Source organism: Stigmatopora argus, chromosome 18 (genome assembly GCF_051989625.1).
Source record: "Stigmatopora argus isolate UIUO_Sarg chromosome 18, RoL_Sarg_1.0, whole genome shotgun sequence".
Taxonomy (NCBI): Eukaryota; Metazoa; Chordata; class Actinopteri; order Syngnathiformes; family Syngnathidae; genus Stigmatopora; species Stigmatopora argus.
This window is the reverse complement of record NC_135404.1, coordinates 3,195,850-3,215,716: the sequence shown is the minus strand read 5'-3', so window position 1 is coordinate 3,215,716 and position 19,867 is coordinate 3,195,850. Positions and strand designations below refer to the sequence as shown.

Sequence of the window (19,867 nt, the reverse complement as noted above, 5' to 3'; positions counted from 1 at the left end):
AAAACCTTGATTATATATATATATATATATATATATATATATATATATATATATATATATAGTATATATATATATATATATATATATATATATATATATATATATATATATATATATATATATATATATACGTATATAATATATATGAAATATTATCGCCTTAACACACAACACTTACAGCATTCATTGTAGCAAAGCTTTAATATGTACAATTCTTAGCCAGTCACAAAAAAATAATTCAACCCTTAGAAGGTTTTTAAAGGTTTGTTGGATAAGGCTGCAAGTGTTAGACAAAGCCGTGGCTTCAACATACATATTACATTATTATTGAATATTTTGTCAAGTGTGAAGTAGCAATATAATGAACAATGAAATGATTTTAAAAAAATCAGCTTTATAATGGGTAAAAATACTTGAAAATAAGCAGTTTAATATGTTATATTTTTCAGAAACAAAAGATGATATGACACAAGGAGTAGACCCTGAAAATATTGAGGGGATCTTGATGGTTCAAAATGAAATCATAAGCAAATGACGCATGTCCTACAAAAACTGTCGATTTCATAAAGTCAAAGCCGTGGACTTCACATTACTGTATATACGCATAATTGTACCTTATCATTCAAAATTCACTCTAAAACTGAACATAAGAGAATTCAAACAGGAAAACATATTCATTACATAAAAAATAAACATGATTTAACCACAGGCGCCATAATCATTGTATTTGGAAAAATGCTAATTGCAGTATACAGTAATACCTTGAGATATGACGTTAATGCATTCCGGCACCGAGCTCGTATGACAATTTACTCGTATCTCAAATCAATTTTCCCCATATAAAATAACTAGTACATACAAATTAATTCATTCCCTCCCTCTGAAAAAAACACAAAAATAGGATGTTACAATGGAAACACGTTGTCAATTGTTCTAATTCACCACCTTCGCTCACTAAGTAACAAATACCCATCTAGTGGTTATGATCTGCAATAAAATGTGACATTATTGTGTACCATATTCTACGGAGTTCTTACCTTTGAGACATACGGTAGCGGCTAACGGCGGAGGAGAGCGACTTCGGTTCGCTACACTTTTGTGACAATACGTAACTTTAACTTAAATTAACTTTGCATACTATACACACTTAAAAATGGATGTAACCGTGACGTGCTATAACCGAGGCAAAAGTTTTAATGTATTCCGCCGCAGCTTTCGAGTCGGAACTAGCTGCTTCTCCGTGCCTCACATACGAGTGTATCATCCAGTTCGCCCGGCGGATGAGTGGTTCGCGCGTCGGCCTCACAGCTATTAAAAAAAAAAGGGGATTTTATTATGTGCGCTCCATATGATTTGCTGTGCGCAGAGAAGACGAGAGTAGTGCGCAATTGCGCACGCGCGCAGCTTGAAAAGGACCACCTAGCGACCGCATCGTATGCTCGTATGTCAAATTTATCTCATATCTCAGGGAAAAAAATTGTTGGGAATTCTCCTCATATCTCAAATTGTCGGCCCACTTATATGTCAAGGTATTACTGTATTTCAAACATAACATGGTTTACCGTATCACATTGATATTTCCTTGTCAGTTAAATCGTGGTGAGCTTCACCTTTTAGTGTAGGTATAGAATAAATAATGTGAAATTTCATTTCATTTTACTACGGGGTACAAAAGTGTTAGTAGCACCAGAAGGCTAGTTCAAGTGAAGAAATAGTCTTTTTTAATTCGATTGCTATTTAGTTATGGCCTTGAAATGGTTTTTAAACAATATATACAACCATTTTAGGTAACAGACTGAGCATTCTAACGCATACAAATTCAAGTTAAGCCATTAGCATAATGTTTGCCAATAATGTTGTCTGGCAACATTATGGGTTGATTTATTTGCATAAAATTTTGGATTATTTCAAAGGGTTTTGCCATTTAAGTGACTTTGAGAGCAGAATGCAAAGAGTATTTTTCCTATATGAATAGCTTCTTCAACTTAGACATTATGCCTATATATATAAATAACAAATGTTAACTGCATCAGTTTTTCCCTTTACTTTCAGAAGGAATCCTGTTCTCAAAAAAGCGCTTAAAACAGGGGTGTCCAAACTACATCCCACTACCCAGTTTTTTGTGGCCTCCTGCAAATGATAAAACTATCATTGAATGGCCCACACAAGAAGCTTAAATTCTGTTGCACATCTGATCTTCAACACTAGATGACGCAAGTCACTTAAACAGTGCCTCTTCATGAGCTCAGGAAAAAAAAAAATTGGATACATTAAATTGAGGTATCCAGTCAAAATGCATAGGACGTCTATCATCGAAGATAGTAGCCAATGAGTTGATACATAAAAATAATTATGTTTTAAAATCCTGATCCTCTGTTTAAAAAATAAAAACAGAAGGATTTCAAATTGGCCAATACATATCTCCTCTGAATTTTATGAAAGTGGCCTGTTGAGAACCAAAAGTTTGGACACCACTGGCTCAAAAATAGGAATAGTCCTCTATGTGTAGCACACGTAATGGTTTCTTTATGATGCAAGGTAAAACCTTAGGATTTTTTTATTTTGCAAGTTTTTGTATGCCACCGTATTCATCTGAAGCAGAAACAGGAATTGTTTGTGGATTCACAATAAAGGCCATTAATTGCCAACTTGGGCTTTGTTCACATGCTGCAGAAACCAAGAGAAAAGAGTTTAAAGTAGGAATATTACGAGAATGAAACCATGTAATATTAGAATACTGGAGATTAAAGTCATAATATTATTTTTTTTCAAAATATTAGAAGAGTCGTAATACTACGTACGTACCTTTATGAATTATAACGGAGAAAAAGTCGGAATGTTATGTAATATTACGAGTAAAAAAAGACGGAATGTTACATAACTAGTAATATGAGACTGAAGTAGAAATTATAATTCATTTGTTTTTAGTACTGCTTAACCTGAGGAAACCGGAGTGCCCGGAAAAACACACGCAGGCACGGGGAGACCATGCAGATGGTTGGAAAAGGACAGAACGGGGATTGACGACTTTAATGGTTTAATATTCGAATTTTTCTCACGTAAAATTATGACTATAACAACTTTAAAGTCAAGATTTTCCATAGTAATTTAATCTTGCAATATTACTGTGGCATGATTCTCTAACGTTAGGGTGTGTTTGACCATAATGTGACTTTTTGTCGTAGTATTACAATTACCGTATGTTCTCGCATATAAGCCGCCCCCTGATTCACAATTTTCACCTCCATATTCATGGTTTTAATAGGGAGTACAAATGTGTCACTTTGAAGGGAAAATCTTAAGAAAAATCATCGCACGTGGTATTTCTGAGATACTGTATGTATCAAAAGCATATTATTAGGGTCAATATCATAAGGAAGTTAGTAATTCATCCAGTAATGGTTGTTTTCTCTCTGCAAAACAGAAAATAACCAACAAATAGTAAATGTCCATTTGCCAACATCTACTGGTGAAAAAGAGTATAGCAACGCTGTAAATCTTGTGCGCATATAAGCCGTACCCTTGATTCAGTCATCATTTTTTCGAGTTACAAATATGGCTTATATGCGAGAAAATACTGTAATGACTTTATTCTGAGAGTATTTGAACTTTAATCTCGTAATATTGTCACTTTATTCCCATAGTCCTACTTTCTCCCCTTTTTTGGCCCTAATAATCTGCCATAATATATAATGTACTAGAATTTAGTACAGAGTCTAGTAACTAAACATCTAATTATTTTGTAGTCAATACATTTCTACAAACATTTTTTGAGGTAAATAATTACTGCGAGCAAACACAGCGGCGTGCATGGACTATTATTAGCATCACAGTTATGCGGTTCTGATTTATAATCTCGGCTCCCTCCCATTGTTGGGTGTACATTTTGTTGCATTTGTCCTTCCTCCAAAGGGTTCTGGGGATTGGTGGAGCCTAACCCAGCTGACTTTGGGCGAAAGGCAGACTACACCCTAGACTGGTCGCCAGTCAGCCGTAGGGGGCACACAGAGAGACAAACGACCATATGCACTCACAATCATGCCGCCACCAGCGGGAATCGAGCCCGCGCCTGCCCGCAGAGAAGTCAGGAGAGTGAACCTCTACACCACATGCTGGCCACGTTCCAAAAACATGCGTGTTTAATTCAAGACTGAATTGAATTGTCCAGATGTATAATTCTGAGTTTGACTGGTTGTCTGTGCCATGTGGCTGATTGATTCACTATCCAAAGTACAGTAATCCCTCGAATATTGCGGTTAATGTAGACCAGACATGGGCGTGATAAACGAAAAACCGCAAAGTAGGATCACCCCTCTTATAACTACTTTTTTTTATTAACTTCAGTGCTAAGTCCGAGTATAATAATAAAATAATAATTAAAAACAAAAATGTCCCCCAGAAAAAATCAGCGATGTAGTTTTAGTATATTGATACTATAACTGGTTAGTTGCCTCAGGTTATACAAGTGTGTTTAACCACCGCCAACTAGTGACCATTGTGTAATACAGCGTGACCCGGATGTTGACATGTTATAGTTGTCTGAGTGTTGCAATAAAGAGTTACACACGTGTGAAACTTGGCTCCGCCGTCTATTGCTGTTATGGATATATTAACAGTTATATAAAGTGCAAAGTTATCACAGTAGTGAAGTAGCGAAAGTTGAAGCTGCAATATTCGAGGGATTACTGTATAACCTATGTTTTGCACTCATTCATTCATTTTCTGAACCGCTTTATCCTCACAAGAATCGTGGAGGGTGCTGGAGCCTATCCCAGCTGACTTTTGGGCACCAGGCGTGGGACACCCTCAATTGGTGGACAGCCAATCGCAGGGCACAAGGAAACGGACTGTTCAACCAGCCTACATGCATGTTTTTGGGATGTGGGAGGAAACCGGAGTACCTGGAGGAAACCCACGCATGCTAACTCCACACAGTGAGGGCCGACCTGGGATCGAACCCTCGAACCGGGCTCCCTACGTTCGCCCTAATTGAGCTAAATACTAAACATTGATATTGTACTACAAATGCCCTTTAGGTCTAGACATGTCCCTATTTACTAGATTTGTTTGATTTGCTAGATTTACTGGATTTTGCAGATTTAGTAGCTTTAATATCCATTTTGGTCTTCTGGATACGAGAGAATATCTCCTTGAAGAGAGCCTTATACTCTGGAGTGTTTTGTCCCAAACGCTTATCTACCGCCTCCACTTGCTTGCCTATCATCTCTATGGCCTCTGGCGTGGAGGGAGACTGAGTGGGTGTGGCTGGGAGTGCAGGTGCATAGCCCATTGCACAGTCTTTCATGGAAGGATCTCGGGAGACAGGTCGGGACGTCTGGACGCCTGCATGGCAAAGGCTTTCCTCGTGACGCCTGCATTTTCCCAGGAGCTCTTCATATTTTTCCAGTAAAGCATGATACTGCTCGTCCACCTCTCTGAGGATGGACATCCCTCTCTTCCGTACGCTGTTGGCGTGAAGTGCGTAGCTCCCTCTCCTGTGACCCGACGCATCCCGAGCTATGATGGCATTGAGTGCAGTGTCGCTACAGCTTTTCCTCACAGGATTTGACGCCGGGAGGGCTTCGCCGTTCACACCAGGGCCGCCCGTCATCTTCTCCCTCACTCCTCCTCCTATATCGCCAACCTCTCCGTCCAGGAAGGTGTCGGTCTCTGGGGTGCTGTTGAGGACGGTTTGGGTCAGGTTTACACCGTCGTCTTCGTTTCCAAGAATGAAAGTCCGGGTGCGGCGGAGCTGTTGTAGTTCCCGCAGCTCCACTTCTAACTCCTGTACCCTCGCCTGGCAATTCTCCGCATCCTTGGATGGAAATCACATTGTATGACAATAGCGTAAGAATGGAAAAACAACCATATTGCAAAGTGACAAATATCATTAAATTAATTAACTCTTAAAGGACACTTGTTACTACAGTGGTACCTCGAGATACGAGCTTAATTCGTTCCGGGACTGAGTTCGTATGTCGATTTACTCATAACTCAAATGAACGTTTCCCATAGAAATGAACTAAAAACAAATTAATTCATTCCAACCCTCTGAAAAAACACCAAAAACAGGATATTGGATTGGAAAACATTTTTATTTGTTCTAATTCGCCATCTATTAACAAAGTAACAAATAACCAGTGGTTTAATAGTACTAAAATGTGTTTAATAGTACTAAAATTAGACAGATTTCGCGGAGGGGAGAAATTGAGGGACAGAGAGAGAGGCTGTTTTTGCTGCTTTTCTGTCTTAATGATTTGATTTAATGATTCTTAATGATCTCATATACTTTGCTTTGCTTTGTACTTTGTGATTTGTTGTTCTGCGGCCTTTGCGACTCGGCCCCACCCGTCGCGTGGCTTGATTTCTTTCTATCTATTTATGTCTAAAATGCCTTTCCTGTGTCTGCATTCTCACCCTCTTGCTACTGTGACATTGAAATTTCCCGAAAACGGGATGAATGAAGTTATCCAATGCAATCCAATGTCGAGGTACCATTGTGCTGTGGACATTTGTTACAAATTATCATAAGTATAATTTATTCACTGCCAGCCCAGAGCACAGAGTATGTGTTGTGATAGTTAGTAAAAGAGGGGAATTGATATTGAAAAACAGCTATTGACCGTCTTATCCACTTAAATTCGGAAACCTTAGTAGCAATGATCGCTTGAGTTCAGATAGCCAATGAGTTAAGATAAGAGATCGCAAGAGATTTCTAAAAATCACAAGATAAAATCCAATGGAAAAAAAAATATGCGAACCACAATTATGTGAAATGGTGTCCGTACTTGTTTTTATTTCCATTTGTTTTATTTAATATTTTGAGGCTTTATTTTTCGTATTAGTTAGCTTTTTATTATTATGTAGAATTAGAATGTATTACTCATGAGTTTTATGTTTTTTTTTTAATGTTTTTTTTTAACTTACGTTTTTACTATTTACATAATTGTTTTTTTTTCTAAAATGGGTGCTTCAATGAGTTCATTTATTTCATCCATTTTTTATGAATTTATTGTTCATTGTAAAATGTGTGTGGGGGCAGCACTAATACTAAAATTAGATGTCAAATGGAGGCCATAAAATATTGTCCAGTTGGCCGCAAATCACCCCGGGACCACATGTTTGAGAGCCCTGGCTAAATAAATGTAATGTTACATAAATATGTGTTCATGCATGAAAGGGTTAGAATCTATTTATTGTTAGCTAAAATATCTGCTGATGGGCTGAGGCAATTTTGCTTGGGTAGAATTCTCAAAACAACTTTATAAATCTAGCAATCTTATGACCGTAATGTGACTTGAAACTACTGAACTAAAATAGAAACACAATTCACATTTAAATCACATTTTATTTTTTATCAATTGTTATGCAAAAAAACAAACAAACTGTCTTAAATATTGTTCACAAATCTACATTTTTGATAGTGAGCGCTTCTCATTTGCTGAGATCATTCACCAAACTGGTTTATTTTGTTGAAAACGTTTTAGAGCTTTAGAGCTCATTAAAAATGGGAGCAAAAACAAGGGTGGATTGGAAGTTAAAAAAAGACTAGTTGTTGGCATTATTCTGGGATATTATTATATATGTGCATATTGTGCATTGGAATATGTGCATATTATTATATCATTCTCACTTGAAGCAGGAAGCTCAGTATAACAAGGACACTCCCCCCTACAGCTGGCTCCGAGGACATTTAATTGTTTTTAGGACTAAGTTCCGGGCCGAGGACTGTTGATCTGAGTTCGCAATGAAGATCTGTGAAGGACTCTTAACTTGCTTTGACTTGGATTCCGGCAGATGGCGATAATCGAATCAACTTCCGAAAATACTCGCATAATGTTTCAAAATACTGTCGCTCGTTTCACCTTGAATGAAAATTATCATGCTTACTTGTGCAAATTCTTACGCAGTTGTTTTTGGTTTCCGACCTGATATGCAATTGTTGTGGCAGTTGTTTTTTGACCTTAATTGTTTTTTTGCTTTTGTAATTGGATTGACCTTGTAATTGTTTTGATTCGATGTCTTAAATTGGGAGGAGATGAATTCGGTCCTTTAGAATGTCACGGTGGCGAGGACGTGCCAGGACGATTCTCACTTGCAAGCTATCGCAAGATGTGCCCGATACCCACCTTGTATTGTTTTATATTATATTAAAGTATACCTACCTATAAACCTATCACTGGTGTATTATATTTTGACATCCATTGTTTTTGTAGAGTTTTTTTCCCCCAGTTAATTAAAAAGAACATTTAACTCCAAATGCACACAATGGGCAATTAGATTACATATTTATTCAAAATACAGTTGTGTCTTGTTACCAGTAGCATGTTATGGGTTTTTAGAATATTCTCTTTAAATAAGAATACTTTTCTTATACAAATTTTGCTAGCCAAAACCTTTTTTATATTCAGGTAATATAAGGAGCTACCACGTATAAGCCGCACCCTTAAAATTGCTTTAAAATTGTTGAATTTCACAATTTCTCTCGTATAAGACGCCTTCTGATTCACAATTTTCACCTCCATATTCATGGTTTTAATAGGAGTACAAATGTGTTACTTTGATGGGAAAATCAACAGGGGTGGTATGAAAAGATTGTCTGCTGGATTGCACATTATTTGGGTCAATATCATAAGGAAGTTAATATGCCTGCCTTTGTAAATGCAAAATATAAAATTATTTAATTTGAAAAAAGAAATACATCTATCTTGACAAGAAGTTGATGACGACAAAACGAATCAAGGCTACTCGCGTCTGGCCAATCAGAGCATGTTTAACTACGGTAAGATGGCGGCGCCCTGAGCGAGCAATGCCAGTAAGTGAGTTTTTTCACGTTTTATGCAAGATAGGTTTTTTTTCTTGAATTTGATTCATAGACGTCAAAATAAATTCAGTTTAGAGTTTTATCTGTTTATCTTTTCTCTATTTTGAAATAAATTACTGTATCGGCCACATTGTCTTGCGTTATGACGTTTCGACTTTGTCACTTTGCAGTTTAGTGCATGTCAATCTAATTTGTGCGCATATAAGCCGTACTCTGGATTCAGTCATCATTTTTTTGAGCGAACACTATACGGTAATACGGTAGTTTCCACACAAAAATTTGTTTTCCTTTCTTAGAAATTATTGTTTCTATTATTGTCTTAAAATCAAAGAAATAGTACAACAATCACCTGCACACGTGTTTGCAGGCGGGAGAAGTCTGCAAGCATGAGGTTGCATTCTTTCTCCACACCCTCTCGGCGTCCCCGCTCCGTCCTGATAGCTGCTCGCAGAGCCGACACTGCCTCTCTCAGGTGTTGGCTATCCTCTTCAAATGGCTGACGCTTCGGCTCCATAGTAAAGCTTTCAGCCCGTCCCACCACAAACTCATCCTCGTACCTGACAAACATGAAGACAGCCATTAAAAGTGAGTTATTATTAATTACAGCAATGCCTCAAATTTTGCGGATAATGTAGACCAGACATAGCTGCGATAATTGAAAAAACGTGAAGTACGATCACCCCTACACCGTATTGATTCGAATATAAGACGATGTTTTTTGCATTGAAATAAGACCGGAAAAGAGTTGGTCGTTTTAAAATCGGGGTCTAAACCAGTGGTTCTTAACCTTGTTGGAGCTACCGAACCCCACCAGTTTGTGCGCATTCACCGAACCCTACAGTAGTGTAAAATATTTTTTTAATTTTTTTGCTAATTCAAAATATATATAGTTTTTCTACTGGTACAAAAAATGAACCATGCAGAACAAAATGAACATAATGCAAGAACCCTTGAGTGGTTAGCGTCCCCTGCTGTGGCCCGGAGTCAGCTGGGATAGGCTCCAGCACCCCCCGCGACCCTAATGAGGATAAAGGGGTTCAGAAAATGTGATGATTAAGAATAGAACTTATTTTTAAGTGTGTGTGTGTGTATAGTCATCTAAGTTCATTTAAGTTAAATTTAAAGTTTATGTTATGTTACAAGCGCGTCCGTCAAGTCTCTCGTCTGCGCCGTCTGTCTGTACTGAGTAATGTCACATTTTCGTATTGAAGATAATAAACACTAGATAAGTATTTGTGACTTTGTGAGTAGGTGGTGAATTGGAACCAATAAAAAGATGTTTTTCGATTGTAATATCCTGTTTTTTGGTGTTTTTATGAGGGTGGAAACTAATGAATTTGTATTTAGTTCATTTCTATGGGAAAAGTTGATTTGAGATATATATATATATAATTTCTTATTTATTTATTTGTATGGTTGTTTGTTGTTGTTATTGTTTTTTGTGCACTTTGTGGTGAAGCTTTAAATCTCATTATTCTTGTATAACAACAATAAAAGCATTCAATTCAATTCAGAGCTGAGTTAAGTGAAAATCTTGTCGGAAGACAGGGAAGTGTCTTGTGCGTGAATTTTGACATTTTAACATTTTTGATTTAGATACTAACAATAAAAAAAGCGCGAGGTACTGAAGCTGCGAATGTTGAAGCCGCAAAGTGAAGGATGGCAGTATTATAAATTGCTTGTAAAGTCATATTCTTTATTCTCCCATTCATCTAGGTCATTATTTCACCCCCAGACCAGATAAGTAAATTATCGGAATCTGGACTTTAATTAGAAATCAATAATAATCATTTAGTTGTAAAAAAACTGTCTTAAATCATTTCCATTGAGACATAACATGGGTTTACCTAACCACACCCCCACCTCAAATGGAACAGATGTATAACCCTTTAGTGCATTTTCAAAAAGCATACCTGGGCGCGGTGCAAAGTTCCTTGAGACAAGGGAAGGAGTGGATAGTCTTGCGCCGTTCCCTCTTCTCCCTCTTGACTCTTAGCTGTTCCACCGAGCGTAACTGTTCCACCTTTCTTGAGAGGCTTTCCACCTGATTCTGCAAAGCCTCGATGGTCCCTGTTAAACTGACCCCAAAGGCGGGATGTTTTTGATGAAACCAGATGTTGGCACATTGCCTTTTTCTTTATTTACCTTTCGATCTTTTGCTGTGAGGCCTTGCTGTCCATCACAAGTGTTTGGTTGGTGTTTTCAAGCTGTCTTGCAGTATCATCTAGCTGCTCATACACTTTGGCGTGCTGTTCATTCATGTCTCGGAGGACGTCAAGCTGTTTTGACAGGTACTGCATGATAAACACAAAGATTTATTTATATAATTAATTATAAAATTACAAATAATGTTATTATTATCAAATCGGTGTGTTATTAAACTTATGAAACCAACTGGCTCTCCCAGTATCTACAAATTTAATGACCATCAGCAATATTCAGATATGTAGTGGACCCAAGTTGATACAATGTAATCTTAACACTAATAAATGTATTCAGAGCACCTTTATATTTAAAAAAAATGATTTTTTTTCTTTAAAAAAATCAAGTGGTTTTGGTATTTTGATAATACAGTATTCTGTTCGTTAGGAAAGATCAATCCAAATCCTTCAAAATGGCTGGTACTGAAGGCATTGTTTTTTGTTTGTTTGTTTTTTGGTACTATTGAATCACTTAACTCAGTCATTTCTGTGCATAATCTCAGTGGTACTTGCTACACTTTTAGAATTACTGGTCTAGAGAACTGTATGTTCTTGTTGACTACTGAGAGGTTAGTAACTACATTTTCTTGTTTATGTAATACCATAAAAGTTTGTAGATATTTTTTACATATTAATTTATTTTTACATTTCATCAGCTGGCACTAACCCTAACCGGTGTCTTCCATTGAAAATGCATGGAACAACATAAAAAGCAAAATACAACAACAGAGACACTTGAGCAATTAAAGTTGTATACGTCCAAAATGAATGGTAAAGAATTCCAACCATATATTTTCAACAATTACAGTAATACCTTGACATATGAATGCCCCGACCTACGAACAATTTGAGATGAGTAAAATTTCGTGCAAATATTTACCATGAAATGCGAGACACATTTTGATATACGAGCATACAGCCTACGGGAGTCTGCTTATGAGAACATCATGGGCACTGTCTTTCTCCCCACAACTCCCTCGTGTAAATGTCTCTACGAGCACTGGGCGGAGCGTTGCATTTTTTTCAGTGTTTTTTTCGCCCCGTTAGTCAGTCCAGAACTGTGTACGCGTGGCGGAGCTTGCTCGCCAATACGAGAAGAGTATACTACTTCCCGTTGGCAAGTGGTCGTGCGTTATCCTATTGTGAGGACATTTGCTTGCATTATTTTCAGAATATTTTGAAGGGAAGACAAAAGCAAACAACCCTTGATAGGTTCCTTTTAAAAACTGAAGCTAAACTGAACTAAAAACAAATTAATTCGTTCCAATCCTCTGAAAAGAGAGATACTTTTTGCACGGCAACGCGCTCGTAACATAACACAAACAAATTTAAATGAACTTGGATTACGATGCAGACACACTCAAAAATTAGTTTAATCTCACATTACACTAAACTTAATTCTAATCTTGTTTTTCATTTTGATACCTTTCTTCTCCATTTGCCCCGCCTCCACTCCACTTTTATTCAAGGTAGGCGGAGACAAACTTTAGGCGGGAACAACAAGGGGAGGCGCTATATACAAAGTGATGACAGGCCTTGACCAGTAGGTGTCACTAAAAGTCTATTCTAGATGCTAATGCTAAGAATACAAAATAAGAATACAAGAGAAATACATTCCATATTCCACACTTAGTTTCAGGGAGGTTGTCTGTATGCCCAGACATATGAAAAATTAGGGGAAAATTGTGTTTAACAAGTCTAGGGAACAGCTTGGAGGCTATTAAACCTACCCAACCTGCCATTGACTTTACCGTTGGAGTCACAAAAATTGACAGAGTAGCAACCGTATCTAAGTGGGGTGGAGGTTTTTCCAAAGGTCAATTGAGGTTGTAACAGACAGATTAAGATGGGCGTTATTTTTATGCCTCGGTATAAAGAAAAATGAAGGAAAATATGAGGGAAGGAGGAGGAGGCAGAGTTGGCAAAGCCATGTTTCTCCTACCTCAATCTCTTGCACTTGCTCTTCGTTGGTTATGTACATCTGTTGAAGGGAGTCCTCCAGCTCCTTGTTCCTCTCCAGCAAGGTCTTTCCCAACTCTGCAGCCAGGTGGAGGTCTAGAAATGGGAAATATTATAAAGGAAAAAAAAAACTGAATAAATAATGAACCCATAAAGAAAAGGGGGATGATTAACCTCCTAAGACTCAGACTCTTACAAGGCATGCATTTTTATTTTCTCTTTGATATTTTGTCAATTTGGGACCTGATGCAAAGAATGATTTTATACATGATGTGATTTCTGAGAAAAATTATGTCGACATCATAAGTGGACTCCAGGCCCTTGTAGTTCAAAATTTAACATTGTATTCTTTGACAACCAAAGATGTGATGTCCACACATGTCATAAGAGGTTAAGGAATAATTGAAGATTAAAATGATGAACAGTCGTAGATGATGATCTGAGACCACAACTGAAGATCCAAGACCATAAAAAACACCTAGAAAAATACTATTCATCCGTTCAATTTGTCAATTCTCCTTAGATTGCAGGGAGGAAGAAGCTGAGTAACTGGAGAGGCAAAAAGGGAAGCAGACGAGTCAATACGAATAATTGCATTGGAAAACAGAATCAATATTTGCCACACACGACTGCATGTTTGTTCTAAACAAGGCTGAAGCCTTAGTCGGTTGAGTTCAAAAGATTGACATTTTGTATCATGCCTAAAGTATTCCTATTCTGTATGACTTGGTTTCCCCTGTTGTTAAATATATAGTAGGGTGTCCAATTAAAAATAATTATAGCCCTATTTATTGAGTTAATTATTTTAATATCGTTAAAGGTGCTGAAAAGTCTAAGTAAAAATAAACAAAGTTCTGGATTGGGCGAAAGTAAAGACTGTTTAACAACCCTGACAAATTTGAATTATTAAAAAAAAAGGATGAGTACAGGAAAAAAGGCTTTAAAAGGGACAAACGACAGCTTGTCTATCGGTTCTCAGTAGCTGTAGGCATGTCCGCTGCATGTGCTCAAACCACTTGACCCCCATGTGCCGGATTCCAATTTAAAGTACACAGTGTGAATCCAAACAAATCAACAATATGTTTGATCAGTCTGCAGAAGGTCCCCACCTTGTGTACTTCCTGTGTGTGGCTCCAGTTTCTTACCTAGGTCTACAATGTCTTGTGTGTCTTGCGTCTGCCTTGCTACTGCAACCAAGAAATTTCCCAAATACGGGATGAAATAAAGTTCTAATCTAATCTAAATCTAATCTAATCTAACCATCTGAGCCATTTGTGTTACTGTGTAATGTGAGCCTTTTGTATTTTGAAAATTAGCATTCTGAGTGTACTGTATAGTTATTCCTCTACTTACGAATATCTCTAGGTACGAAATTTTCAGGTTATGAAAGGAAAATGAGTGCCTCGAGATATGAAAAAGATGCTAAATGCATTTCCTGTAGCCGTTATTTTATTTTGAAATTGTGACGGATGCATTGATTCTCACTTTTTAACCTCGCTGCACTCTACTGGGATCTCATTGGCTGTCTCACAACAACCACTATCCATGTTTCAAGATTCTCTTATGTACTTTTGACTGCCGTCCGTCGTCACAGAGTTCTGACAGTGTTTTTTTGTTGAGTTTTTCAAGTGTGGATAAAACAGCTGCTTCTCTTTTTACCATCATGCCTCCCAAGAGAATTACCAGCGCGAATGAAAAGAAGTGGTCAGCGAGGAGGACACTGACGAGTTGGTCGAGGAGCATAACATCGAACTCCCAACGGAGGAGCTGAAGGAACTAGAGTTAATGCAATACTCGGCAATCCAGGAGCAATATAACGATAGGGCAGACGAGGAGAGAGCAGCGAGCATTCCAACAGCGAAAATAAAAAGTGCTGGAGAAATTTCAGGAACATTCTGTCTTAGTTGAAATAACACATCCCAAAAAAGTCCTCACGGGTCGTCCGATTGCTCATTTTGATGACGTTTGTAGAAACATTAAAGGCGATCATCTTTGGATAGTTTTTTTTCCAAAATGTCCATCAACCAGCACTGCAGAAGGTGAAGTTAAATCCAAGCAGGTAAAAGTAGCGACTAATAAAACTACATTCCAAAGAAATCATAAAACGTTAATGTTTGTTGTTGATTAATGTTGTTGTTTGAATTCTTAATGCTCTGTTTATTAGATGTGTGTTCATGTGTTCGTGCGGTCTCTCTATGTTGCCTACCGTTAGCTTCCTCTTGTTCCCCTGCGTTTCAACAGAGGTAGATTTTGTATATACTTGTTATTCATTTTAAGACATTAATAAATCATTTTATGATCATTTTCTCTCATGTGTGTGTGTTTCTCACATCTTTCTTTCAAAATTGGGACATTTTGACCAATTTTAAAGGGTTTAGTTGGTAGTTGTGTGAGGACTGTGGAACGAATTAGAGAATTTACATACAAAATACTGCTCTACTTACGAAATTTTCAACTTACGAAAAAGGTTCTGGAACCAATTAATTTCGTAAGTAGAGATATGACTGTATACTGAATAAAATTGGCACGGGTACATCAGTGTTACCTTTGGTTGCATATTACCGTGCATAAACGTCATAAATGTCTTACATTGTTTAGGTGAAAAGATCGTCATTACTGCTGACCGTGTAGTTGAGGAAGAAAAACTTTTGGTATTGTGTTAGTGCTGCCCCAGAAACAGCGCAAAATAACGCTTTTTCTTCATGTTTTAGTTAACTAACTTAACTTTCGTAAAATGTGAATTGCCGATTCTGGACTGCTTAAGTCAACGCATCTTCTTTAACGCTGACTGATTAACGACGAATAGGTTCTACTTTAGTGCTTTACCAATAATAGCAACTGGTGGCGCTATCATGGTTATATAGTGATAGAGGCAGGCCAGGAAGTAGCGTGTTTTCATTATTTCATTCAGGCATTTGAATAGCCTTGGTGATTTTATTGAGTTAGCAATATTACAAAACATGAATGATACACCATTCAACAGATACAGGGTTTTTGCGGGTGTCACCATTTTATTTTATATCTAAAATTTTTGCTTGCCCGTGGCACACAAGTGCATCCAAACTTTTGCTCAACTGAGGGAATTGTTGCACTTATGTAAACAATTCTACTTATTTAATGTTGCGGTGCTGTATTCTAACTGGTTTTAGGTTTTTGGTTTTTTTCTGTGAGCTAAATGCTTTTGCAAATCAAGATATATATTTTGTGTAATACAAAAAGATTGGAAGTCGATATTTGAAACAAAGTGGATATCAAGCTTTAGAAGCCTCTCATTCGATGTAAACCAACATCCATTCTCAGCTGGTAAAATGGTCAACAAGACAAACAATGGCTCCTTGGATTTCAGCCAGTAAACACAAGAAAAAAAACAATAGGCCAAACAAAGCTGCATGCTAATGGGATGTCTTACACTCAAGTTTTTTTTGCAGTTGTAACCAGAGAAGCTACAAGGAGGAATTCCACTGGATTCCTCCATTCCAAGTGGTGCCTGGTACTTGAAATTTTAACATAGAAGTTCTTGATTCATTTTCAATAATAATCCAACGACTTTAAAGACTAGTGATTTTTTTAAATTCAACTCGCATTATGATGCAGTACAACTGCATACAAATGTAAACTACACAGACAATAAATGTAGCCAGACACACCCAGTAAAATTTTCAAAATTTGATTTTTCAATCAAGCTGCTGCCATTATGAAAACAGCACTACGTTTGTAATGTGCAGTTGTCAGTCTAAATTTAAAGGACATTATTAATTTTCATTCATTCATTTTCCAAACTGCTTTATCCTCACTAGGGCCGCGAGGGGTGCTGGATACAGCTGACTTTGGGCCAGAGGCGTGGGAAACCCTGAATTGGTGGCCAGCCAATCGCAGGGCACAAGGAGACAAACAACCATTCACGCTCACACTCATACCTATGGGCAAATTAGAGTGTTGAATCAGCCTACCATGCATGACTTTGGAATCTGAGAGGAAACCGGAGTACCCAGAGAAAACCCAAGCAAGCCCGGGGAGAACATGCAAACTCCACACAGGTGGACCAACCTGGATTAGAACCCAGGACCCCAGAGCTGTGAAGCCGACATGCTAACCACTCAAGCCGCTGGGCCGCCCTTTTTCAATTTTAATCTCGTAATATTACCATATTTCTCTCAGAATATTACAATGTATTTTCTCGCATGTAAGTGGTATTTGTAAGGCCAAAAAAATGATGACTGAATCAAGGGTACGCCTTATATGCGCACATGACTTGCTATACTTTTTTTCACCAGTAGATGTGGGCAAAGTAACATTTACTACTTGTTGGTTATTTTCTGTTTTGCAGTAAGAAAATGTGACATGGTAAAGTGTTTAATTTATTAACGATCGCATGTTGGGGATGTACAACTAGTTTGGATTGGATGTATATCAGTATTCGATTATTGATGCCTTGATCCACATAGCAAGTGTGACATGTTAAAGTGTATATCGATCGGTATTCGATTATTGATGCCTTATGCAAATAGCTTGACCAACACGGGAGATTTCAATCATACCAGTAAAACTGGATTGAAGAAGCAACAACAAATCACTATTGTGATTATTTCTCCCTGTGTTTCAAGAATAAATTCAGGGTACAACAAAAACAGCCATTATGAATTACTAACTTCTCTATGATATTAACCCTAATAATGTGCTTTTGATTCATACAGTATCTCAGATATACCACGTGTGATGATTTTTCTTAAGATTTTCCCTTCAAAGTAACACATTTGTACTCCCTATTAAAACCATGAATATTGGGGTGAAAATTGTGAATCAAGGGGCGGCTTATACGCGAGAAATTATAAGATAAAAACTAATTTTAAGGCAATTTTAAGGGTGCGGCTAATATGCGGGGCGGTTTATATGCAAGTAAATACGGTAGTGGTATAGTATGTAGTAATATGTAGCAATGTAGTAGGGCCGATATTTGGATGTTTGTTGTATGTTGGTATGCCCTTTTTGTAATCTGACCGTCTGATATGAAGAAATCAATTTAAATTGGGTTATTTTGGCTCAGATGCAACTATGTTTCTCTCTCTATCTAGGAGACCTAGCAGACCATTGGCAGGTGTCGAGTGTTTTCATCAAGTTCGAGTCAAGTTGCGAGTCATCAAATTTGCGACTCGAGTTGACTCAAGCCCGAGTCCTTATAACTCCGGTCCAATTGTCTTCCACTTCATACTAACCACATATAACACAGATTAAACTCTTCTAGCTAAATTGAATTGAAAAAGTCCATACTTCCTGCAGCGAAAAATGCAATGCAATACTTGGCAGATATTCAAATGCATTGTTTTGAAAGAAACATTGACAGCTTTTAAGCCTTTATTATAGGACTCGACGAGATGAGCAAAATCAATACTCTAGATCTCATCTCATATCATTTTCTGAACTGCTTTATCCTCTAAGGGTCGCGGGGAGTGCTGGAGCCCATCCCAGCTAACTACGGGCACCAGGCAGGGAACACTATAAGTTGGTGGCCAGCCAATCACAGGGCACAAGGAGACAAACAACCATTCACGCTCACAGTCATACCTAGGGCCAATTTAGAGTGTTCAACCAGCCTATGCTGCATGTTTTTGGGATGTGGGAGGAAACCGGAGTACCCGGAGAAAACCAACGCAAGCCCGGAGAACATGCAAGCTCACTAGTAGTTTATTTATTTTTCATTCATTCATTCTTTTTCTGAACCGCTTTATCCTCACTAAGATCGCCGGGGGTGCTGGAGCCTATCCCAGCTGACTTCAGGCCAGAGACGGGGGAAACCTTGAATTGGTGGCCAACCAATCACACGAGGAGACAAACAACCACGGTCACACTCATAGCTCCGGGCAATTTAGAGTGTCCAATCAGCCTACCATGCATGTTTTTGGAATGTGCGAGGAAACCCACACAAGTCCGGGGAAAACCTGGATTTGAACCCAGAACCCCAGAGCTGTGAGACCGACGCGCTAACCACTCACCCCACTGGGCCACCCATCACTAAAAATGACACAGCAGAAAAAGTTCTATTTCAGGCGGTGGCTTTGTTATGTATTTGCTAAGAGATCCCATGCAGGCGGTCAAAGCCATTCCTGCTAGGATGCTGCATCCTAAGTGGTCTTACCCTGCTCGAGGTCCCGTTGATCATACCAAGGCTCTTCCTCCTCAGTAACAAATTCGTCCATTGTACCTGAGCTGGGGTGAAGAGCACGTTCGAAACAATAGAGACTTAGACGAGATGCCTGTAGTTCCTTGAAGGTATAAAGCGGGGCTGCCTGGTAATATTCTGTGTTGAGGTTCGCAATATTTTCTTGCTCTCCTCGGCATTTCCTCCGTCACTCCCTGTCTTCCTGTCTCCCACTCATCTCCCGAAGCCCACCCCGACTGCTGCTGCAGAGACGTGGCAGGGATGTTGCAAGAGCACTTCCTGTCAATGCGGTTAGGCCAGCCTCCACTTGAAAATACATGTTAATACCATCCTTTTTAAATACACTTATACTTTTTTTTTGTATTACACTAAGGCACAACGAACGGTCTACGAGAGTCAGTTTTCAAAATAAAAGCGTACACAAATATTTGGATGTCTGGAATTTAAATAATGAATATACAATTTCATTTTTTCGGTGTTAAAAAAGGTTTTAAAGTTTTTTTTCATTTTGTTGTTGTTCTGAACCGCTTTATCCTCATTAGGGTCGCGGGGGGTGATGGAGCCTATCCCAACTGATTTCAGGCTAGAGGCGGGGGACATCCTGAATTGGTGGGCAGCTAATCACATGGCACAAGGAGACAAACAACCATTCACGCTCACACTCATACCTAGGGTCAATTTAGAGCAGGGGTAGCGAACCTATGGCTCGGGAGCCATATGTGGCTC

The 19,867-nt window shown here is 38.2% G+C and overlaps 1 protein-coding gene across 1 annotated transcript; it reads right to left on the bottom strand.

The window, feature by feature from the left end:
• Positions 1-182: 182 nt before the first annotated feature.
• On the bottom strand, positions 183-19,372 carry LOC144092450 (cerebellar degeneration-related protein 2-like). Its single transcript, XM_077625248.1, has 6 exons — positions 19,118-19,372; positions 12,968-13,080; positions 10,970-11,118; positions 10,738-10,902; positions 9,174-9,381; positions 183-5,815 (listed from the first exon to the last, which is right to left on the bottom strand). Exons 1-6 carry the CDS (start codon positions 19,176-19,178, stop codon positions 5,051-5,053), a joined length of 1,461 nt encoding a protein of 486 aa, XP_077481374.1. The 5' UTR covers positions 19,179-19,372; the 3' UTR covers positions 183-5,050.
• Between the last annotated feature and the right edge of the window lie 495 nt (positions 19,373-19,867).

Coding starts and splice junctions, on each gene's coding strand:
- LOC144092450 (XM_077625248.1), bottom strand. CDS start 19,178: ATGGACGAATTTGTTACTGAGGAGGAAGAGCCTTGGTATGATCAACGG. Junction 10,903..10,969: donor TCACAGCAAAAGATCGAAAG/GTAAATAAAGAA, acceptor CTTTGGGGTCAG/TTTAACAGGGACCATCGAGG. Junction 5,816..9,173: donor GCCTGCAAACACGTGTGCAG/GTGATTGTTGTA, acceptor TTTCCATCCAAG/GATGCGGAGAATTGCCAGGC.